The sequence below is a fragment of the Rhinopithecus roxellana genome, chromosome 9, assembly GCF_007565055.1.
Source record: "Rhinopithecus roxellana isolate Shanxi Qingling chromosome 9, ASM756505v1, whole genome shotgun sequence".
Lineage (NCBI taxonomy): Eukaryota > Metazoa > Chordata > Mammalia > Primates > Cercopithecidae > Rhinopithecus > Rhinopithecus roxellana.
In genome coordinates this window covers 132,810,653-132,835,835 of record NC_044557.1, presented here as the reverse complement: position 1 = coordinate 132,835,835, position 25,183 = coordinate 132,810,653, and the positions used below count along the sequence as shown (strand labels likewise).

Sequence of the window (25,183 nt, the reverse complement as noted above, 5' to 3'; positions counted from 1 at the left end):
GAGAAGCCCTATATGGGTCCTTTGTTTAGACATGGTTTAATTCATTTAGCAAATTTTTTTTTTTTTTTTTTTTTTTTTTTTTTTTTTTTTTTTTGAGACGGAGTCTTGCTCAGACGCCCAGGCTGGAGTGCGGTGGCGGGATCTCAGCTCACTGCAAGCTCCGCCTCCCGGGTTCACGCCATTCTCCTGCTTCAGCCTCCCGAGTAGCTGGGACTACAGGCGCCCACCACCACGCCCGGCTAATTTTTTGTATTTTTAGTAGAGACGGGGTTTCACCGTGTTCGCCAGGATGGTCTCGATCTCCTGACCTCGTGATCCGCCCATCTCAGCCTCCCAAAGTGCTGAGATTACAGGCGTGAGCCACCGCGCCCAGCCATTTTGCAAACTTTTTAGCATGCTGTTTGATAATAAAGTTCGATTCCATTTTTGCCTAATTTTGAGTTAGTTGTAACAGAAACATGCCACTGCCAAACGTTCAAGCCTAGTGTTGGAGTCAGCAGCTACTCAAAGTCCTCAGCAGGTTTCACACAGTTCAGTCTGACTGCAGCATTTTACCCTGGAGCCAAATGGAGGAGCTCTTTCCGTGGGCAGATTTGGGACATTTTATCCTGGCTTGCCGATGAGATTGTAATTACCCCATCCTCACATTGTGTGTAACTCTGTTTACTGTCTTGTAATCCCCAAGGCCAGGACTCCTGTTTGTATGAGCAGGGAGAGGGTTTGACAATCCAATATTCTCCCTGCCAAATAGAGAATGCCTGGGCAAAACCCAAGGCACAGGTAGAGGGGTAGGTGGGTTTTTAATACTGAATGTGAGCCAGTGAGGACATTAAGGCCCATTTACAGTTTGGGTTTAATATTTGGCTAGCACTTTAAAGATTGTCCAGTATTTCCATAAGGTGGTGATGGTTGTGCTAATGGCCAGGGGCTAAAGATAACACCCTTTATGCACCAGGAATATTCATTCTCACAGCAGTCATGGAAGCCAGTTATTCTCATTATCCCCATTTCACAAGTATCCAATAAAACTACCACAGCTTTGTTTTAGTTGTAGTCATGCATGGCACAACCTGGATTTCAATGAAGCTTTCTGGTCTAAATTATGCTGTTTGTGTGACTTATTTTGTGAAGAACAAGTGAACTTTGAATGACATGCTTTTTATGCAATAGAGTATTTACTTGATATGAAACATTGAAGCACTCTAGAAATATTTGTAAGCCTATTGTGTTCAGCAAATAAGGTAGTTATCTACAGCAGACAGTTTGAAAATGTGCATTTATTTTTTTAATATTACATTGCAGCCTTCTGTCTTCAATAACATATTCTCCTAAATTAGAACGTAAGACATCAGAGGGCATAACACCAACAGACAGTGACAATGAGAAGGGAGAAAGAAACAGCAAACGGGTCTGTTTCAATGTAGCAGGAGATGAACAGGAAGATTCTGGTCATGATACCATCAGCAACAGAGACTCTTACAGGTAATTCACTTACTCATCAAACTCATTTACTCAAGAAAGTCAAACGTGATGCTGGATTTTCCACAAAGATCTTGAAAAAAGTTTTTGATTTTTTTTTTTTTTCAGTTGGTCTTTCACAGTCATCACTTGTTATTACCAACCTCAGACAAAGCATAATGGGACAGTGTAATATTTCAAATCCTTCCCTTTTCTAATATGAATAGCTTGGAAAAAGCATTTTTTCTGTGGTGGTGTGAGCCTAATTTGGGAGCGTTGTTCTATATATGGATTGTGTAACATATATAGCAAATAAGAAAATTGTGTCTAATCTGAGGGATTAACATTTTTTTCAACTATCTGTTTCTGTCACTGGTTTATTGGGTAGTGAATAGGAGTTCTTTTGGCCCTTTTTTCTCTCTTTTCTTTTCATTTTCTATGTTCCAAACTAATTGGACTAATGTTCCTTGCCTACCTCTGAGACAAAGCTTGGGTTTTTTACTCTCTTGGATATCTTCTGTATTAGTTTTCTAGGGCTGCTGTAACAGATTACTACAAACTGGGCAGCTTAAACAACAGAAATTTATTATCACACAGTTCTGGAGGTCAAAAATCTGAAATCAAGGTGTGGGCTGTGTTGGCTCTTTCTGAAGGCTGTGGAGGAAGGATCCGTGCCAGGCCTGGCTCCTTGAAGTGTAAATGGCCATCTTCTCCCTGCGTCTCTGCACATTCTCTTCCCTCCGTATGTGTCTTGTGTCCAAGTTTTCCCTTCTTATAAGGACATTTTATAGGGCGGCTTAAGGTCGCACCCTAATGACCTCATTTTAACTCGATTACCTTTGTAAAGACCCTATCTCCAAATAAGGTCACATTCTGAGGCACTAGGGATCACTTTTCAACCACATGAATTTTGTTGGGAGACCCAGTTCAACCCCAAATACTTTCCCTCCAAACTCTGTTTTTGTCTTCCTACTAGACTTTCAAATGATGTCTCCTCGCATGAACTTCCTTAATTGAAAGTGCTTTTTGTTCCTTGAATTCGTGTATCACCTGATACCTCACTAAGGATTGTCATAACCAGCCACATAAGCTGTGTATACAACTTTAACATCTTTTTCGTTTATGTTAAGTGAAAGCAAAAACTATCTTCTTCAGTCGTTTATTATGCAGTGTTTTGCAATGAAAAGATATTGATTCAATAGTAAAGTTCTCATCAGAGTATATATAACTAGCTACAAACTAGGAGCTAACATTAAAAATATACTTTACCAAACACATGGGGGAAGAGGAAGATTTTACATAATCCTCACTGCGACCCTCGGTGGCAGGTTCTGATAGGAACTCCATTTTACATATCAGGAAGCTGAAGCCCGGAAGGCTGATGTCATTTACCTATGAGACCAGGTGGTCTGGCTTCCCAGTTTGTCTCTTAACCACTCTACTGTTCCAATTTCCGTGTTTCTAAAAAGGATCTTAATGAACACATAAGAGTTATTCTGGAGATTTAATCATAGATCAGACAGATTAACCACTTTTATCACTTCATTTACTTTTCACTTCTAAGCATCCCAACCTGCTCTTTAATAGGAATCTGTAGGGTTTTTCCCGGTGGGAAATTACACATCTAAAAATACTTCCTTAACTCAAGTTCTAGTTATCAGATAATTAAAATTACCCTGACAGTTTCCCTCTAGGCTAAGATAGAAATTTTAAATGTAAATTTAAAGTTAAGGAAGTCCTTTTTACTTATTCTGAGAGGAAAGAAAATATTTTATCTCCTGCACTATTTCTGAAATCTGTCCGTGTTCACACACAAACATTTTAAACATTTCTTTCCTTGGGCATTCATCATTATCAAGCACTTCCCTGTGCTACAAGCTCTGAGGTGGAGACAGACAAAGTTCCTATCCTCTATAAGGAAGCTCAGAGTGTAACCAATAAGTTATGATTTAAGCTATCAGAAAGGGACAGAAATCACAAAACGGTATTTTGTCTGTATTAGCAAGTTATCTAATTACCGGCATATATCATGAAACAGATTATAAAGAATTTTAAGTTTGGTGTGACTCCTAGTTTTATAACTAACCGCCCTTAAAAAAATCATTTGAGACTAGATTATATGATACAAGAAAATTTGAAATATAATTGAATCAAAAATATGCCATCTTTAAAAGGTAAGATAGACTGAGTTGAACAAATTTATCTTTCCCATAGTTTTCTCTAAAACATATTAATAAATATAACTGATATAAGTTTATATCATAAGAAATTGCAGGGACACCTGGGCAGTTGCACTCTTACAGTAACATGAAACTTACTGTTTTCAGTGACTGCAACAGCAACAGGAATTCCATCGCCTCCTTCACCAGCATCTGCAGCAGCCAGTGCAGCTCGTATTTCCACAGTGATGAAATGGACTCAGGTGTGTTCATTGGTGAAGGCCTGTGGGCTTTTTGATGTTAGTCCTATAGGAGATAACTTTAAGGTTTTAATTTCTTAGATCCATATGAATTTTTATTTTTACCTTTTATCATTCACTCTCTGTGGCCACACATATTGCTTTTCAATTTTATGTGCTTCATAGTCTATTTCCCAATCCCATTTTAAAGGGAGTGAGTTAAAAAGCAATGAAATAAGCAAACTAATTGTAATCTTCAGATATGCTCTATGATCTCTTTATGGTTCTACGAAGGATTATAGGTACACAGGAAACATACTGAAAGTATTAGGCATTGTTGATGGGAATGGGCAGGTGCGGAGTTTGAAGCATTAAAGACAGCAGGTTCACCTAAGCTAGCTTTATATGTGGATGAGGATTGAGGGTAATGAGAGAAACAGATTGATGTAATTATCTTATAAATATGTTATCTTGTATGTGTTAAGAACAAATACTTTTCATCCAATTAGGGAAAAATCTTAATTTTTGATTATTCAGTTTATTTCAACTCTTCAACCATTGGAGGAACATAATTTGAAAGAATAATTAACAAGTGTCCTTTCTAGGGGTCACTCTGCCTTCAGAAGAAGTAATAACATCCCAGGAGCTATTAAATCTTTTGGAACTCTCTCTGAACATGAGAACTGTGCATGGAATAAGAGCTTGTGTTTAATTTTTACATTTCATTTAATATTTAAAATATTTTGGAATGTTAAACATAAGATGAGTGATTGTTGTTTTTGGTTTTGTTTTTGTTTTGATATCTAGGTGATGAACTTCCCCTAAGTGTTCGCATTTCTCATGATAAACAGGACAAGATACATAGTTGCCTTGAGCATCTTTTCAGCCAGGTACAATCGGGCATTTGTGGGGCTTTTGTTCCACAACTAAACTGTCAGGAGTCCCTTTTTCAGATGCAGTACAAGGAGCTTGGAGTTAGAACAGAAAGGCCTGGATCTGTCCTTCCACCTCCTTTACCTCAATTTCTGGCATTTAAACTAGGAAGAAACATTCCTTCAGTCAACTCACCTAAAGGATTTTTGTGAATATCAAGTATTTTACAGTCCTGGGAAAATTACCGTTATACACATAGGAGTTCCCCTTTTTAGGATTTTTTTTTTGTTTTTTGTTTTCAGAAAGCTTTATGATGTTTCTTGCTCAACATTATTTCTAATTTTAAAAAGCACAAGATATTGCCTTGGATGCTAATTTTGTCATTTTAAATTAAAAAAATGTATAGCCATAACCAAAATTTGTAGTAGAAGATTTTACCACTTTGAAAAGGATTCCAATAATTTATAGTTAAAGAAAACTCCAGAGATTTTATGTTCTTTTGTGAGGTAAATTTATATTTTGTATTAATATATGGTAAGATAGTAAGAAATGTCATTGCAAATGTTATCAGGTGCATTTATTTCAATATTTTATGTAACGATCGGGGTTTCAAAAATAATTGTTGCTTTAAGAAAACGTTTTATAAGATTGACTTTTAGAAATATGTATCATGTACTATGAGAAATATGTAACTCAGAAATCGCTACTATTGACAGGTGGATTCAATTACCAATCTCCTAAAAGGGCAGGCTGTTGTGAGGGCCTTTGACCAAACCAAGTATCTCACTCCAGGCCGAGGATTGCAAGGTAAGTCTTGAAAAATTACCTAGTAGAAGCAATTGAGAAAAAAAGTTGGTAGACAATATAGTCAAGAAGCAAGGAGACTGCATAAGAGGAGCAATTCCGGTTACTCATGTTTCATAATTCACTGGATACTACTTCTATTTTGATAATTTTTGAATATGTAAAAAAGTCAGCATAGGAATTTTTACATTTATTTGAAAGTTTAAAATGTTTAATGCCTATAGGGGCCAGGCTAAGCAAAAATGAGTTAATCGAAGATACATAAACATGAAGTTGATTTTGCTGAACCCAAGCATAATGTCTCCTTGGCTGTTTCCCAGTGGTAAGGAAAGGGTGTGGGGAATGAGAGTTGATGAATGGAAAGGATGGAGCTGCCAGTCTGACTAGTAACTAGTTTGGGATAATGAAAGTAGAGTTTTCATCTAAATTTGCTTTGTTTAAACATTTATTAAAAAATAACATTAAGGTTTGACTTTTTAGGTTTAACGGATTTTCTGATGGTATGGCAAAATAAATGACCACCATGTCAATAGTCTAGGACAACAGTGACAGAAGAAGGTTTTGAAGCCTAAAGGTTTAATTGATTGGGAACAAGTTGAGACTTATGAGAGATTTCTGTGTTTATTTAGAATTTCAACAGGAAATGGAACCAAAGCTGAGTTGTCCAAAAAGGCTACGGCTTCATATCAAGCAAGATCCCTGGAATCTTCCCAGCAGTGTCCGGACTCTTGCTCAGAACATCAGGAAATTTGTTGAAGGTCAGCGTGAAAAGCAAAGATCGTTGCATGATCTTAGCAATAATCGTTTAAAAACCCACTAAAACCAAACGTTTGGTAATGCCTGATTACTTTTTGCAGTGTTTCCTGTTGTGAAGAAAATAAAAGTACTGAAAATGGTGAGGGAGAAAGAGGGCAAGAAGGAATAAGATTATAGGGCCTTGTGTCCCCAGGGTTATAAACATCATGGAGAATATTCTCATTGAATAAAATAAGGGCTCAAAGTTGTGAAGACAAATCGAACATGAAGAGAATTTAAGACTTTATAATAGGAGACAATGTCATAAAAAAAATTCTGAAGGATATACAAAAGGCATGAAGCTAATGCTTATCCAAAAAAAAAAAAACAAAAAAATCAATTGTGAAGCTGTATGAGAATCAAAATAATCACATAGGTTGCATCATTAATTTTTACGTTTTTATTTCAGAAGTGTTTGTCTAAGTTGATTGCTCTTAACTACCATAACACTATTTACATGACATTCTATAACTGGTAAAACCTGTGAATTGGAGACATATAATTTTGAGACGACTTCATTGAGATAGATTGCATGTTGTTCAGAGTCAGCGTGATTAAGTAGAAAATTCTGAGAGTTTCCAAAATGATTATGGTGAAAAAGATGAAATGAGAATTCATCTAGTTTTAAAAATATATAACTCAGCAATTTTCTTCCCAGTGATTAGACCAGTGGTAGCAACATCTGGAGGTATTTTTGGTTGTCACAATTGTAGGTGTGCTTCTGACCTCTAGATAGAGTCCAGGGATGCTGCTGAACATTCTAGAATGTATAAGAGAGTTTCTCACAAGGGAGAATTCTCTGATCCAAAATGTTAATAGTGCTAAGATCGAGAAACCCATACAATAAATACTATTCCTGTGTTTACAGTTTTATTCCTCAGTCATTTGTGTGTCAGTTGGATGTGATCAATAGTATTCAGTGGTATTTAGCAGAATTACAGTATAACTGCAGTTATTACCTTAAGTGGGGTAAATTAAAGAGAGCTGTAAATGTTGCTGACAAAAGACAGCCTCTTATACCAAATGGAGTCTGAGTCACTTAACTCTTTTAGGCTTCAACTTACACATTTATTAAATGACAGAGATGGCCTAAATGTTCTGTGATTACTAAGTCTTCTGCATAGACTTATACTCAAATATAACAACTTTTGTTTAGAGATTAGTAGAAAGGAAATTTGTATGGATATGGAATACTTCCCCAAATAAATCATAGTGATTCTACCTTGTGATAAAATCTTTTGTATTTGACAGCTGGATTTCTTGGCTATATTTTTATTTTATGGCCTAATATAATGTTTATCTGTGATACTTTGTAACATAATATTTAATGAAAAGTATGAATTTAAAACTCCCCAAAATATGAATAGCATAAATATAAAATGCATTTTAAAAAACAATTATGTTTTAGAAATTTAAGTATATACTTTACTGAGTAAAAGACATATTTCTGCTGAATAGATGCCAGTATTATGACACTACTAGAAATTATAATTCTGCAGTTGTTCTCATCATCTTTGAGATTTTATATTTGTTTTAAGGTAAATGTATATTGACTAGGAATTGAGAAATCCTTAAATAATCTCCCCCACTTTTTTGTTTTGAACAATTTTATCTTTCAGATAGAAATTTCTAATGCTCTCATTAGTTTCCAAGAACTTCTTGGCTTCTGCATTAATTTTACTATTTACCCAAAAGTTATTCAAGGGCAGGTTATTCAATATCCATGTAATTGTATGGTTTTGAGTGAATTTCTTAGTCTTTATTTCTAATTTGATTGTTCTGTGGTCTGAGAGAGTGGTTGTTATGATTTCACTTCTTTTGCATTTGCTGAGAAGTGTTTTATGTCTGATTATGTCATTGCTTTTAGTGTATGTGCCATGTGTTGATGGGAAGAATGTATATTCTGTTGTATTGGGATAGAGATATCTGTAGATGTCTATCAGGACCATCTGATCAGTGCTGAGTTCAGGTCCTGAATATCTTTGTTAATGTTCTGCCCCGATGATCTGTCTAATACTGACAGTGGGTTGTTGAAATCTCTAACTATTATTGTGTGGGAGTCTAAGTCTCTCCGAAGGTCTCTAAGAACTTGCTTTATAAATCTGTGAAACTATTGAGAGCAAAGGTAAAATATACCAGACTCTCTGGGACACAGCTAAGGCAATGTTAAGAGGAAATTTTGTGGCACTAAATGCCCATATCCAAAAGTTAGAAAGATCTCGATATATAAACCTAACCCCACAAGCAAAAGAACTATATAACCAAGATAAAATCAAACCCAAAGGTAGCAGAGGACAAGAAATAACTAAAATCAGAGCTGAACTGAAAGAGATTGAGATACAAAAAACCGTTTAAAAGATCAATGAATCTAGGAGTTGGTTTTTGAAAAAATTAATAAAGTAGAGAGACCACTAGCTGGGCTAGTAAAGAAGAAAAGAGAGAAGATCCAAACAAACATATTAAAAATGACAAAGGAGATATTACCACTGACCCCACAGAAATACACATAACTATTATGTGTATTTACATATAAGTGTCATAACTATGGATACTTCTATGCACATAAACTACAAAATCTAAAATAAATGGATACATTCCTGGACACATACACCCTCCCAAGACTGAACCAGAAAGAATTTGAATCCCTGAACAGACCAATAACAAGCTCCAAAGTTGAATCAGTAATAAATAGCCTGCCAACCAAAAAAAAGCCTGGGGCCAGATGGATTAACAGCCAAATTCTACCAGATGTACAAAGAAGAGCTGGTACAGTTTCTATCAAAACTATTTCAAAGAATTGAAGAGGAGGGACTCCTCCCTAACTTATTCTAGGAGGCCAGCATTATCCTGATACCAAAAACTGGCAGAGATACAACAGCAAAAAGAAAACTTCAAGCCAATATTCTTTATGAACATCAATGCAAAAATCTTCAACAAAATACTGGCAAACCAAATCCAGCATCACATCAAAAAGCTTACCTACCATGATCAAGTAGTCTTTATCCTTGGGACACAAAGTTGGTTCAACATACTCAACTCAACAAGTGTGATTCATCATATAAACAGAACTAAAGACAAAAAGCATATGATAATCTCAGTAGATGCAGAAAAGACTTTTGATAATATTCAACATCGCTTCCTGTTAAAAACCCTCAATAAACTAAGTATTGAAGGAACATACCTCAAAATAGTAAGAGCCATCTAAAACAAACCCACAGCCAACAACATCATACTGAAAAGGAAAAAGCTGGAAGCATTCCCCTTGAAAACCAGCACAAGACAAGGATTCCCTCTCTCACCACTCCTATTCAGCGTAGTATTGGAAATCTTGGCTAGGGCAGTTAGGCAAGAGAAAGTAATAAAGGGCATCCAAATAGGAAGAGAGGAAATCAAACTAACCCTGTTTGTAGGCAAAATGATTCTATATCTCGAAGACCTTATAGTCTCAGCCCAAACGTTCCTTAACCTGATAAACAAATTCAGCAAAGTCTCGGGATACAAAAATCAATGTGCAAAACTCACTAGCTTTCTTATACATCAACAACAGTCAAGCTGAGAGTCAAATCAGGAATGTAATCTTATTCACAATTGCCACACAAAGAATAAAATACCTAGGAATACAACTAACCAGGGAGGTGAAAGATTTCTACAAAGAGATCTACAAAATACTGCTCAAAGATATATTAGAGATGACACAAACAAATGGAAAAACATCCCATGTTCATGGATAAGAAGAATTGCTACCATTAAAATGGCCATACCGCCCAAAGCAATTTACAGATTCAATGCTATTCCTGTTAAACTACCAATAACATTTTTCACAAAACTAGAAAAAAAACTATTTAAAAATTCGTATGAAGCCAAAAAAAGAGCCTAAATAGCCAAGGCAATCCTAAGTAAAAAGAACAAGGCTGGAGGCATCACACTTCTCAACTTCCAACTATACTACAGGGCTACAGTAACCAAAACAGCATGGTACTGGTATGAAAACACACATAGACCAATGGAGCAGAATAGACAGCCCAGAAATAATGTCACACACCTACGACTATCTGATCTTCTACAAGGCTGACAAAAACAAGCAATGGGGAAAGGATTTTCTATTTAATAAATGGTGCTGGGATAACTGGCTAGCCATATGCAGAAGATTGAAACTGAACCCCTTCCTTACACCTTATACAAAAATTAACTCAAGATGGATTAAAGACTTAAAAGTAAAATCCAAAACTATAAAAACTCTAGAAGACAACCTGAGTAATACCATTTTGGACATAGGAATGGGCAAAGATTTCATGACGAAAATGCCGAAAGCAATTGCAACAAAAGCAAAAATTGACAAATGGGATCTAATTAAACTTAAGAGCTCCTGTATAACAAAAGAAAGTACTAACAGAGTAAACAGACAACCTACAGAATGGGAGAAAATTTGCAAACTGTGCATGTGACAAAGGTCTAATGTCAAGCATCTATAAGGAACAAATTTACAAGAAGAAAAACAATCTCACTAAAATGTGAGCAAATGAGATGAACAGACACTTTTCAAAAGAGGACATACATGTGGCTAACAAACATGAAAAAAAGCTCAACATCACTGTTCATTAAGAAACATATGAAAAAAAAGCTCAACATCACTGTTCATTAGAGAAATGCAGATCAAAACTACAATGAGATACCATCTCACACCTGTCAGAATGGCTATTATTAAAAAGTCAAAAAATAACAGATACTGACAAGGTTGCAGAGAAAAAGGAACACTTACACACTGTTGGTGGGAATGTAAATTAGTTCAACCATTGTGGAAAACAGTGTGGTGATTCCTTGACCTAAAAACAGAAATACCATTCGGCCCAGCAATCCCATTATTGGATATATACCCAAAAGAATATAAGTCACTCTGTCATAAAGATGTGTGCACACATATATTCATTGCAGGACCACTCATAATACCAAAGATATTAAATCAACTCAAATGCCCATCAGTGGTAGACTGGATAAAGAAAATGTGGTACATGTATTCCAGGGAATAATATGCAGCCATAAAAAAGAATGCAATAGTGTCCTTTGCAGGAACATGAATGGAGCTGGAGTCCATTATCCTTAGTAAACTAACACAGGAACAGAAAACCAAATACCACATGTTCTCACTTGTAAGTGGAAGCTAAATGACGAGAACACATGGACACAAAGAGAGGAACAACACATACTGGGGCCTATCAGAATGTGAAGTGTAGGAGGAGGGAGAGGATCAGAAAAAATACTTAATGGGTATTAGGCTTAATGCCTGGGTTATGAAATAATCTGTGCAACAAACCCCCATGACACAAGTGTACCTATATAAGAAACCTGCACATGTACCCTTGAACTTAAAAGTTTTAAAAAATACATTTCTAATGCAGGATAAAAAGTTTAATTTTTCAAAAAGTACTCATTTTAAGAATCTTACATTTTCTTCTCAAGACCTACTTTTGTACTCTTTGTAACTCATGTCACAATAAGCAGTTATAGGAATGATAACTATATACACATAGTGATTGATGGATTGATCGATATGTGTTGTGTATATGGGTGCCACTCTTGGTCATGGGAATCCACTAGCCAGTTGAGTGTGGTTGAATGGGCTGAGAGTCTTATAGTCAATTATGTGGGGAGGGCTCTCTGTAGAATTTAAGTTGCATCTCTGGTTGCAGATTTCTTTGTTTCAGTGAGCTGTTTGGGTCAGAGCTGTGATTGTCACCATGTTAAGTGAATCTTTAAAAATGATTACTTTTTGCTTCATCTCATTGGACTATGCAAGGGAGAGGGCATACTACCATTTCCTGGTAATCCCTGTGATGTCTGGTCCTGTTAGGAGTGGAAAAAGCATTAGGATCATTGAAATCCATTGCTTGTTCTGTGGAGGCACTCTGAGAAACTTCGCTGGCTCAGCACGAATTTATCCTATTCAGCTTAAGTCATTTTCATTCTACTTCCTAGACTGTCTTTATATAGTGAATGAATGACTTAATGGAAGGTTAAATCTTGGGACTTAATTTAACCTGGTGCCACCAGGCCAGAATTTCTTGGTTTATATAAGTAGCTGGGATGACCCCATTTCTAATGTTTTTCCTAGTCTCTGATTTCAAAATATCCCATCCATTATATACCACATGTGATATCAAGGTGTTGTAATTCTATGGTCTTTATTTAGAAAGAACTGTTGCAGTGACATTCAAAAATTGTGTCACTATATACTCACCCATTCATAGCAGATTAAACTGTGTGTAGAAGAGAGCAGAGAAGATAGTGAATTAAGTGAGGAAAGATTAATTGTATGGTGTCACTAAGACGATGCCTGTCTCCTGCTTAATGTTAACGCTGAGGTAAGTTATGTTCTCATATCATCAGCTGAATGAAGATATTTTTATCTGAGTAGCCCACCATCACCTTAAATTCAGATGTTTATTAGTGAACACATTTTCGACTTTTTGTTCCCTAAAAAGAAAAATGCTTTATTCTAAATCTCATTTTTTTTTAGCAACCTACATTTAAAAATTTTTTTCCCTGTATTTGTCCCAATATTCTAAAGAGTGTCTCTTCAGTTTTTTCCTTTTTCATCACACTTCAGTAATTGCAATGATTTTTCTGGCTAACCTCCCTCTCCCTATCTTGTTCTGATTCTTATAACCATTATGAGATTCATCTTCCTAAAATATCGTGTTCATAATTTCACTACTGTGTCACAGAGTCTTGCAGTGATTTTCTGTTATGTAAGACTAAACTCATCGATCTGTTAGAAGCCATTTTTCAGTGGAGCTTTCTAATCCTATCCCAATCTCAATCTCTTAATGACATAGTAAAATCTCTCTATGCTAGATTGTTAAATAATTGTTATTGATTCTCCACTATATTCCTTGCTAGCAAAATTTCTCAGTCTTAGAATATGTGTCTCTTTTCTTGACAGTGATAATTTAAAGTTTTATGAAATATTTTGTAGTCTCATTTAGAATTCTATACCAACTTCGGCCAGATTCGGATTACAATAATAACAGTCTTCACGTGTATATAGCACTTTAAACAATTTTCAAAGACTTTTCATACATATTCTCACTTATATTTTACACAGACCTGTAAAATAGATAAGGCAGATGTTATCTTCATTTATGAATGAGTTAATTGAGACTCAAAGTAATTTAGCAATTTTCTAAAGCCACAAAATTAGTATGTAACAGCAGTCTTCTGACTCTTAGTTTATTATACTTTCCTGCCTCTGAAATCCTTTTCTTCTTTCAGTCTCACTTGTAAAAATTAGTGCCCTTTCAAGTATTTCCTGCATTTCTTTTCGGTCAATTCTGTCTTTCTGACTCTATTGTGAATCTGTCTAGAATAGGATATAACTTAATCTTTTTTGTTTCCCGTAGTCTTGGGTATTTAGCAGGAGCTTTGTAAGTTTTTAAATTTACATCTGTGATTGACCCTGCGTGGGTTGGGGTTGGAAGAAGAGTATATATATATATAAAATATTGTTTGACAGTTTATTGCTAGTGATTACAACAGTTGTAGCTTGCAGAACACCAAGTAGGCTAAAACAGCTAAGGATGACCTAAAAAGCTGCCAGGATTTGAATGGTGTTTCATTGACTGATATAATTCAGAGACATTTCAGGATCTTGAACAATGGATAGAATTAGTGTAGGCAAACAGGCAAGAGTAACATGTCAAGTGAATTGATTTTTATTATTTAATATTAGGTTGGTGCAAAAGTAATTGCTGTTTTTGCCATCCATCGAAAGTAATGGCAAAACCACAATTACTTTTGCACCAGCCTAGTATGATAAGATCATACTAATTTTGACTACATAGTTAAAATATGGTATTTGTGACAGAAAGAGTGAACAATTAACTGATGTGTTTTCTTTCTCTGCAGAGGTGAGGTGTAGGATACTCCTGGCTCTTCTTGAATATTCAGGTAACATTTTGCATTTTATTTTTTTACTATTTAAGTGATTGTGGCCCAGGATCATAAAGGCCTTGAAATTTGACGACAGTGCCTTCAACCATTTACAAAATAGAAATATGATCCCTACCTTCTCCAAATCTTTGGAAAGATTAGAAAAAGTACTCAAATCATTTTAATAAAAATGCGAATATATATATATACACATACGTATACATACACACATACTTGTATTCTCTTATAAGCAAAACCATGAAAACATATATGAATACAGATTTAAACAAAATATTATTAAACAGGAGAAAGGGAGCAGGTTTTGCTAAAGTTAATCGTGTCTAAATTTTGTTTATGAACAAGAATGTATGTAAACATTTTACAAATCTTACATTAAAACACTTTTACCATGCACTTAGTGGGAGCTCAAAAAATATTGGTAATGGAAAGTGACACTAAAGGACAATTAAATATTTGATGAGATTCTAAATTGCAGATGATGGACTGTAAATGTCATAAAGGCAGGCACTGTGTCTATTTTGATCATCAGCAAATGCCCAAAATAGTGGCTGGCATATAGATATTCAACAAGTATTTGTGACAAAAATGAATGAAAAAATTATATGAATGAAAAAGGGAAAATGTATAAAATACTTCAACAAGGTTTTCATTCAAAATGCATTTAGAAGGAAATGGATCATAAAGATTGGGAAAAACTCACATGCCATTTAATTACAGTGGACAGTTTGATGTTGGCCTACTGTGCCTCTCTTTCTGTAGATTTGGAGATGTATAGATATGTTGAATGAGTTACTTTTATTATTTTAATCTATTTCCCATAAAGTATGTGTATGTGTATGTGTATGTGTATACACAGAAATTCTATTACACTAACTAAATTTCGATAGGAATTTGTTCCGAAAAATATAACCTGAATGATTACTTGTGATAGCAGTTAGCGTTTGTTGTGCTAAAAAAAATTCCCCAAAATTTGTGGCATAAAACAATGACCATTTGTTATTGCTTACCTGTCTAGTGTCATCTGGGCGATTCTGCTGGTCTGTGCCAGGTTTTATTGATCTTGGCTGGGTATGCCCATGTGTCTGCAGTCAGGTGGTGGGTTGGCTAGGCACAGGTGATCTAGGGTGGCCTTGCTCACATATATAACATTTGACTGGCTGTTAGCTGAGGTTACAGGGTTGCCTGGGCTGCCTGTCTCTCATCATCTATGAGGCTAGCCTGTTCTTGTTCACACGGTGGATTTGCAGGGTTCCAGGAAGACAGTGCAAATGTCTAAGAGCTTGTCACTTTCTGGCCCCAGCATGTAACTGGCAAGGCCAGACTTAAGGGGTAGAGACATAGATTCTACTTTTGAAGGAGAGGGTCTCAAAATTACATTGCAAGAGTGTGGATACAGGGAGGGAAAGAATTTGTGACCACTTTTACAAAGTACCACACTTGGAAATTTTAAATTATGAATGAACCAAGTTGACCAACAGGGCTTTTTTATTTGTCCTTTGGTTTTTTGCCGTAATAAAAAAAGTTTTTACCTTGCTTTTTGACTGAGTAATAATAATGGCAAAAATATCTTACAGTTTTTGAGCTTTACTAATAACACAATTCATGGACCTCATTTTCTTGGATTTCATTGGGTCCCCACAACCCACCACGTGAGAATATTATTGTTTCTACAGTTTTAAAGGTGAAGAAATTGACATTCTGGCAGGTCAATAATAACCAGCACATAGTATACAGTCAACACTGACGTTGGAGCATCTAGAAGTCTAGGCATATTGATGTCTTATTGAACAAATGAATAAATAGTAGGTGGCAGTTTTGGAATTCAAAATTAGGTTTGCCAGTTCCAGAGGTGATTCTGGGATACTTCGTTTTATTCATTAATGCTCAAATGGATGCTCTGGTAGATTTTTATTTTGATTTCAATTTTATTTTTCTGTTCCTCTTGTGATTCTTTATTTTCCTGCTTTATTTGCTCACTCTCTTTCCCCTCTTCTATATAGTATGACACCAAAACAGTAGCCAAAATACTTCATATTTTTGGCTGTGAAATTATGTTCATTTGAAAAGGGTAGACTGTGTCTTTTAAATATTCTTAACCTCCTTTTATTTCTACCTTTCTCTTTTTTTGTTGTTTATTTTGCTTTATTTTCCCTACAATCTCTGTGTTAGCATAATTTCTGAGATTGCTTTTGTGTGTCTAGAAACCATCTCATTCTTTTTAGACCAGCTAGCTAATTATAGATCTTAAACTTTTAAACAGCCAAGGTTAAATAGTGTAATTTAAAACATATTTTAGAAGATGAGATAGGTGCTTAAATACTGAAATGAAACTGAAGCCTTTGATAGGTACAAAAACCATTTCTTTTGAGTGTACTCTCACTATGAGAAAAATATTACTCTATGATAAAAATAAATAATAAAAATCTTACTCTACAATAATAGTAATACAAAAATAGTAAAAAAAAAAAAATACAAAAAAAAAAAAAACCCTCAAAATCTCTGTTTTTCTTCTTTTGCCAGTAGCTGAAAGCAGATGTGATTTTTGCTGTAGTTCTTTCTTATTTATAAAAAATAGGAAATGAAGGCAGTGTGCCCTGTTTATAATCCCAGCAATTTGAGAGGCTGAGGATGGAGTATTATTTGAGGTTAGGAGTTTGAGACCAGCCTGGACATCATAGTGAGGCCCTGACTTTAAAAATAAAATAAAATAAATTAGCCAGAAGTGATGGCACACACTTGTAGTCCCAGCTATTTGGGAGGCCAAGGTAGGAGGATCTCTTGAGCCCAGAAGTTTGAACATGCAGTGAGCTATGATCCTGCCACTGTACTCCAGCCTGGGTGACAGAGCAAGACACTCTGTCTTAAAAAAACAAAGCAAAACAAAACAAAAACACACAAAAAAACCAAAAATACCATTGGTAAAGGATGGATACTTGTAAATTTTGAATGGTTGCATAATTGAAAGAAAAAGACCTGGATATTTTTGCTGAGAGTTAGTAGATTTTGTTGTATTTATGTAATAAATTGTTCCTTCTCCATGAGCAATAAAGCTGAGTACCCACTCAGTGCCAAGCATGGTGCTGGATGCTGGACAAAAAGAAGAATTACAATGATAATGCTACACCATTTTACTTTGTTAAGTGCTTTAAATACTTTTTATCTCATTTATCTTTATCGTAGACCTAAGAAGGAGGAATGGACCCCATTTTCCACATGAGGATCTGATACCTAAACTTTGGCTTAGAATGGGTAGTTGAAAGTGGTTGATATGCCTCTAAGGAATGTGAGCCTAAGTCACATGCCACTTCTCTGGCCTTGATGTGCTGATGGTTCCTCGGGAACACAAACTCATAAATGAATGCCCACTGTGTTATATATTTAGCCCTCCAGTAGAAGGATGCCCCCAGGTCTATGGTGACCAGAAGAAGAGCCCCAGTACTTCCTTGGGAAGAGGGGAATTTCACAAAGGGAGATAATCTTTCAATGAGTTTCAATAGTTTGATGAGTTGACTCTTAAAGATTGATTTAAAGTTTGCTACACAGAGGAGAAGGACAAGGGCATGCAGTACGTCTGGAAGGAAGGCATAGGCCAAATGTAGGCCATAGGGCATTTGGTATTTGAGAACTGCTGAGCAGTACTGTGTGGCTCAAAGAGGACAGGTCTGTGTACCTCACGCTTCTGACTGCTTTCAGATATGTTGTTTTAATGTGCTCTCCCAATAATTCTGTGAACATTGTTGCTGTAGTGTGTACTGAATGGAGGGAAGTGGTATGTTGAGAAGCTGTAAATATAAGTTGGGGATAGGTCGCAAGGTCCCGCTTATGCCACTGTTTTCTAACTTTGTTATTCACTGTGAGGTGATGGCTTGTAAAAAGTTAATTTGAAAAGCTCTTGATATAATATGTACATTTTGAATCTGTGCAAACAATTCATCTACTCTCTGTTGAAAATAGGAAGGTGGCAACAGAATATCGTCTCATGAGGTATGAATTTTTATTCACTATGGCTGAGGCCCCAGCTTGGATTCTCTAGTAGTTGTTGCAGCTGTCAATTCCTGTGGGGTATTCATTCAGTGTTAAACATTTGAATTGATGAATGAATACAACTTCAAGTTATCAACAGGTTTTGCGCATTGAAAAGATGACTGTCAATTGCAATCAGTTCTGATTTGATAAAGAGGTTGAAAGAAAAATCTTATTTTGGCTTAAATGCAAATAGAATACAGTAGCAGAGTATAGCATAAACATCTAAGTATTCTTTTGAGGATAAAAATAGAAGAGAATTTTTTCACAAAAGACACTTGAAAATAATTATTTCTACCAATGACAAAGTTATTAATCCCGGTGATTTTTGTTAAAGCTTGCAGTGCAGATCCTTCTTTCTCTAGATTTTTGCTTTTCACTCAATATCCATAATTTCTTTCCGATTAGATTTTTTTTTTTTTTTTTTTTTTTTTTTGAGGCGGAGTCTCGCTCTGTCGCCCGGACTGGAGTGCAGTGGCCAGATCTCAGCTCACTGCAAGCTCCGCCTCCCGGGTTTACGCCATTCTCCTGCCTCAGCCTCCCGAGTAGCTGGGACTACAGGCGCCCGCCACCTCGCCCGGCTAGTTTTTTGTATTTTTAGTAGAGACGGGGTTTCACCATGTTAGCCAGGATGGTCTCGATCTCCTGACCTCGTGATCCGCCCGTCTCGGCCTCCCAAAGTGCTGGGATTACAGGCTTGAGCCACCGCGCCCGGCCCCGATTAGATTTTTATTAAAACATTTTCAAGGTATAGGTGGGAGTATTGCTGCCATATCTACTGAAGTATTTTTAAAAATTCACCCAGATTTTCTGCTTCACTATACAACATCTGAAAAACTAATAATTTACAACGAAGACGTAGGGCAATTTATTTTACATATTTAGTTTCTGTCTTGAACCTCAGTACCCTAGGTGCACACTGGAGCTAACAAGCTCTCTGAATTAGCTTCTTAAGTGAAATTAAATCCAGATATTTCAAGAAACCAGAGAATGAACTCATCTTTTCATTTCACTTTTTTATTTATTTTTAGTGCCACTGACTCTATAATCATTGATATACTGAATGTCTACTCTGATAGAAATTGTGCACAACAAAATGGTGTTTAGATTTTTTCTTAATTGAGGATTGGACAAAGTTCATTTCCAGTTTAAAGATTTTATAGTTACCTATAAATGCCCTTTCCTATCTAGTAGCATGGGGCACATGATATAGACGCTTAACACACGTTGTTGGTTAAATTAGCAAGCTGAGCCATATGGAATGGCCATATTCCACCATTTTAACCTACCGAAGCAGCATGTTTCTATAGTTGAGCCTAATAAATGAATATTCAGATACAAAATTAAATATTTTGAATATTTAATTATCTTTCTAATAAAATTTTCAAGAGTAGGTTTTACAGTGAAACCAAGTAACATAGAAACTAAATTATATGTACATATACCTTTGATGGTTATTAAAAACAGATGTTCAATGTTCTTGGAAAATCTTAAAAATTATGCCTTTTTTGTCAATAAAACAGGAGCTCCCCACTGAATAAAGTCAGCATTTATCTCTGTGTTATACACTAATATTGATAATGCTTCTTTATTCCAGAGAAGTCTATGAACCCTTGAAATATTTAGTATACATTTGAGAGGAGGTTATTTTTCCCTTTGTTGTTTCCACTTCTAGTGGAAGTGATTTTTCAATATGTGGAATGTGTAGCTTTGTGTTTCTGTAGTTTGTATATATCCAACCACCCGAAGAAATGAACTCTGTGTGTTAGCTTCTTTCCATTTGAAAAATCTTTAGTTCAGAAGCGGCAGTTCACAGTGGAAACATATCTTCAAAATGGGTGTATTAGTCTGTTTTCTTACTGCTATGAAGAAATATCTCAGATTGTGGGTACTCTATAAAGGAAAAAAGTTTAATTGACTCACAGTTATGCATAGCCAGGAAGGCCTCAGAAAACTTAGAATGGGAGAAGGCAGGAGGGGAAAGAGGCATGTCTTACACGGTGGCAGGCAAGAGAGAGCAGAGAGCATGTGTGTCAGAATACAGGAAAAACTGCCATTTATAAAACCATCAGATCTCATGAAAATTCACTCACTATCACAAGAACAGCATGGGAGAAACCACCCCCGTAATCCAATCACTTTCCACCAGGTCTCTTCCTCAACACCTGGGGATGATAATTCAAGATGAGATTTGGGTGGGGACACAAAGCCTAACCATATCAGTGGGTTAACCAAAACTCCAGTCAATTGCAGGATAAGAATCCTGCTAAACATATAAAAATCAATTCATACTAAAACTATAAATACATTACTTATTTGAAAGAATTATAGAAATTTATATTCTTATATATTTGAACATACTTATAGCTCATGAAGTTTAATAACACCATTCAGGAGAGACAGATTTGCTTATAATTGCAAACAATTGAACATCATATACTCTTCCCCATATGTATTTCACATTAATATTTTAGGTTTAGTTGTTAATTTTAAAAATTGTATTAATAATATTGTATTTAATTTGCCAACAAAAACCGACAAATTGGACTTTGAGTTTTGTTTAGGAAAATGTCATTGCAGCAAATGCAAATTGTGTCCCATCAGGTATAGAAAATATAAATAAATGAAGCCTTATTTTTCTCCCTCAGGTTTTATCAAACAATTTAATGATTCTAGAATAGAGTCACAATATTGATTAGGAAAAATATTTTAATATTTCTAATATTTTTTGGTGTTTAGTGTTTTCTGTAAAGCATGTTTGCTAAAATGTGTGTGGTCATTTATAGAGCTCAAATTCACATTTTTCACATGTGTGAGTTTAGTAAAAAGATGAAATGCTAGTGAATGTAGATGCTTAACTTATTGGTTTTCACCATCTGCAACATTTTTCAAAGCATTCTCTATGTTCTCTTTGATCACAGATAGTGAGACACAGCTCCGTAGAGACATGGTTTTCTGCCAGACTCTTGTGGCCACTGTCTGTGCCTTCTCTGAGCAACTCATGGCGGCCTTGAACCAGATGTTTGACAACAGCAAGGAAAATGAGATGGAAACTTGGGAAGCCAGCAGGAGGTGGCTGGACCAGATAGCGAATGCAGGTGTTCTTTTTCACTTTCAGTCACTTCTGTCACCAAACTTGGTAAGGAAATCACATGACTCCCACTGTCTGTGTCAACTGTAACCTACACTGTAACATGTTTTGAAATAAGAAATAGTTATTTCTTTCCCCCTGGTTATCTCTATGAATGTGCATGCATTCAGCTACTTTAAAAATATACATTTTTCTGTGGTCCTTCAATTTTTAATAAGTATGTAGAATGTATTCCTTCTTTGCTGATTTGTATCTCTTCTCTGTGGCGGTAAAAGCTGAGAAAGCCTCCATCTGTTACTAATTCTTGTATCCCTACACACTGACTGGAAAAGGTCACCAGAAGAAAAAGGGTCGTTCTGCTGCTTTTCCTTACTCCCAGTCCAAGGACACAGGCTGCTGTGAAACCAAAGCTCCTATTGTGATTGATGTCCTGGAGCAGGCTTGAGAGCCAAGCTCAGAGAACTCAAATACCATACTGCCTGACAATCTGTTTAAACTTTGCGTATGTTAAATAATTTTAGTTCTTTTCTTTGTATGCATGTTTGTTCTATTAAATTGAAGAGCATTGCCTTAATTGCTGTTGAATATTCTATGTTTATTCATCGGGTTTCCACAGTGGATATGAAGAAAGCATCTTTAAATATTTGAAAAATAAAACTGTGGTGAACTTAAGAGATTTTTCACGTATACCTCCGGTGGTTTGGATAGTTATCATCATGTTTAAAAGCAAATATGTTCACTTTAATATGTAAACGTTAGGTGATCACGGAATAGAATTGTAACTTTAAACATGAGAGCCTATTTCATCTCTTAAAGTACACATAGAAAATGTAGCTACAAAGTAGCATGTTTGAGTTTAAAAACAAATGTATATGTGTGTGTGTGTTTGTGTGTGTGTGAATTACATATGATAGGAAGCCTAATTTTTAACACATGGTAGGCATCAATTATCTGTTGAATGAATGTGTAAATGAGTAAGGCTTTACTTCTGTTGTGTTTTCCTTACTTTTAAGCTGCCATTGTCTAATCAAGTGCCGGTGCTTTTACTTTAAACTTAATTTTATTGGAAATCTCAAAGAATATGAGAAAATATTTGCAAATCATATATTTGATAAGTGACATAGGCAGAATATTTAAAGAACCCTTAAAATTCAACAGTAAAATGACAAATAACCAATTAAAAAGTATGCAAATGATTTGAATAGATATTTCTCCAAAGATATAAAAATGTCTGAAAAGCACATGAAAAGATGATCAACATCATTAGCCATTAGAGAAATGCAGCTCAAAACCACAATGAATACCACAATATGTGTGATATGGATGGCTATAATACAAAAGACAGATAGTCACAAGTTTTGGGGAGGATGTGGAGAAAGTTTGTAACCCTCCTAAGTTGCTTGTGGGAAGTGGCACAGTCATTTTGGAAACTGGTTTGCCAGTTCCAGAACCGTAGGGTTTCCATATTACCTAGAAATCCTATTTCTAGGTAATATCTAAATTAAATTAAAACTTACATTCACACAAAATCTTACATGCAAACATTCCTAGCAAGATTATTCGTAGTAGCTAAAAAGTGGAAACAACTCATATTGTCCATTAACTCATGAATGGATAAACAAAATGTGATGTGTCCATATAATGGAATATTATTCAGCAATAAAAAGGAATGGAGTACTGATACATGCTACAACATGGATGAACACTGAAAGCATTATGCTAAGTGAAATAAGCCAGTCACAAAAGACCTCATATAGTTTGATTCCATTATGGTGAAATGTACTAACTAGGTACATTTTAGAAGCAGGAAGTAGACTAGTGGTTGCCTGCAACTGACGGTTGGGGGCAGGAAAATGAGGAGTGAATACTATTCGGTATTGGGTTTCTTTGGGCGATGATAAAAATATTCTAAAGTTAGATGATGGTGCTAGCTGGACAGCTCTGTGAATATACTAAAACCCCTGAGCTATACATTTTAAATGGGTGAATTTTAACAGTATGTGAGTTATGTGTGTGTTTTTTTTCAACTGGTCTTGTGAAACGCTTAAATTTATTTAAGGAATTGATTTTAAAAAGAAAATAGAGAGGTTGCTAAGGAAAGAAAAATTGAAGAAACCCATAGTCTTTCTGCTTCTGTCAGAAAGACAGAAAGAAAACATCCACCCAGGAATGTGAATGGCTCTCTAGGAGCAGTGCTCTGGTGGTCTGTGTGTCCCTGAGAGCAAGGCACAGCCAGTGGTCACTTGGGCCTGGCTTTGGCAATGTTTGCTGCAACACCATGGCTTGTGCTGTAGCCCTCAAAGGCCATACTGTCTGGAACATGTCTTGCTTTGTGTATTTTTATCAGAATCAACACTGATTCTTCAGTCCTGTCCTTTCTTTCTAGGGTCATGACATTTTTTTGCTGCTTTAAAAGGATTTTTTTAAGATAATGGTTTAGGCCGGGTGTGGTAGCTCACACCTGTAATCCCAGCACTTTGGGAGGCCAAGATGGGTGGATCACGAAGTCAGGAGACCGAGACCATCCTGGCTAACATGGTGAAACACTGTCTCTACTAAAAATACAAAACAATTAGCCACACTGCAAAGTTATTTTGGTCTGGATTTACATTATGTCATGTTACTTTATATTGCTTTATATCATCTTGTATTATATATTGTTTTTCTTTCTTTGTAGACAGATGAACAAGCCATGTTAGAAGATACACTGGTTGCACTATTTGATTTGGAAAAGGTTTCCTTTTACTTTAAACCATCAGAAGAGGAGCCCCTGGTTGCAAGTAAGTAATTAGGTATTTACAAAATTTATTTGGCATCAAATAATTATATATGATATAACTTTGATATTAATATATTTGATAAATATTTTATTAACTGAATGATTGAAATGTATCCTTTTGATTTAGCAATTTTCCGTCACTAATCTGACAAAGGCAGTATTTTAAAAGTTATATAGTCAGAGAAGTAGCAATATGTATGGTTTAATGTCCGTATCTTTTACTTTCTGCAAGTTATCATTATCTACTATTTCCACATTCCCATAAATATAGTTAAAATATATCGATTAGTCTAATAAATCTTCAGTAGTTTGTTATTATTTTTATATGTCTCTTGTTTTTTCAGAAGTACGAGTATCCTATGTATTAGGCCAGAACGTGTAAGCTTCTTCAGGTTTTATTTCTCACATTCCTAATGTCTAGTACAATAAATAAGGACTCCATACATTTTCATTTGATTCATGATCTGACTTAAGATGGTAATCGTTCATTTATTCATGTATCAAAAGCTCCTTAAATGCCTGCTTCTTGCCAAGACTATTTTTGGTGTTGGATTCAGTAGAGAACTAAACAGATAGATGTCTCTCATGGGGATTAAGTTAAGGTGAGGAGAGATAAATAATAGGCAAAATTATTTTATAATAAATTAGAAGGCAATTATGTGAAAGATATATAGGGAAACAAAAGAGAGCAAAAGATACCAATGAAGGGGCAGGTGAAAGGTTGCAGATAATGAATGGGGTAGGGAGGAATCTTTACCTAAAAGGAGAGCAGAACCCTAAAGAGGTTGAGGGAGGGAGTTGTGGAGGTGTCGGAGGAGCAGTGTCCCAGGCTCACTGGACTCTGAGGCTGGAAGCAGACATGGCATGCTCTCAGGATAGGAAGTTGGCCTACATAGGTGGAGTGGAGCGAGTGAGGGGAACAGAAAAAGAGTTGGAAACAGCAAGGAGGCCAGACTATGCAGAGCTTGCCAGCTGTTGAAAAAGCTTTGCTTCCTAACCATGCCATTGAACAGAT

At 35.7% G+C, this 25,183-nt stretch overlaps 1 protein-coding gene across 2 annotated transcripts in view; it reads left to right on the top strand.

Annotated features, from left to right (window-relative positions):
• PREX2 (phosphatidylinositol-3,4,5-trisphosphate dependent Rac exchange factor 2) overlaps positions 1-25,183 on the top strand; it is a 304,965-nt gene that overhangs the window by 168,562 nt on the left and 111,220 nt on the right. For both annotated transcript variants that reach the window (XM_010371608.2, XM_030938189.1), the window contains exons 26-33: positions 1,303-1,482; positions 3,786-3,880; positions 4,664-4,746; positions 5,446-5,536; positions 6,163-6,291; positions 14,231-14,272; positions 21,220-21,437; positions 24,067-24,169. In XM_010371608.2, the coding sequence (XP_010369910.1) occupies positions 1,303-1,482; positions 3,786-3,880; positions 4,664-4,746; positions 5,446-5,536; positions 6,163-6,291; positions 14,231-14,272; positions 21,220-21,437; positions 24,067-24,169 (941 nt within the window). The remainder of the gene's footprint in view (positions 1-1,302; positions 1,483-3,785; positions 3,881-4,663; positions 4,747-5,445; positions 5,537-6,162; positions 6,292-14,230; positions 14,273-21,219; positions 21,438-24,066; positions 24,170-25,183) is intronic.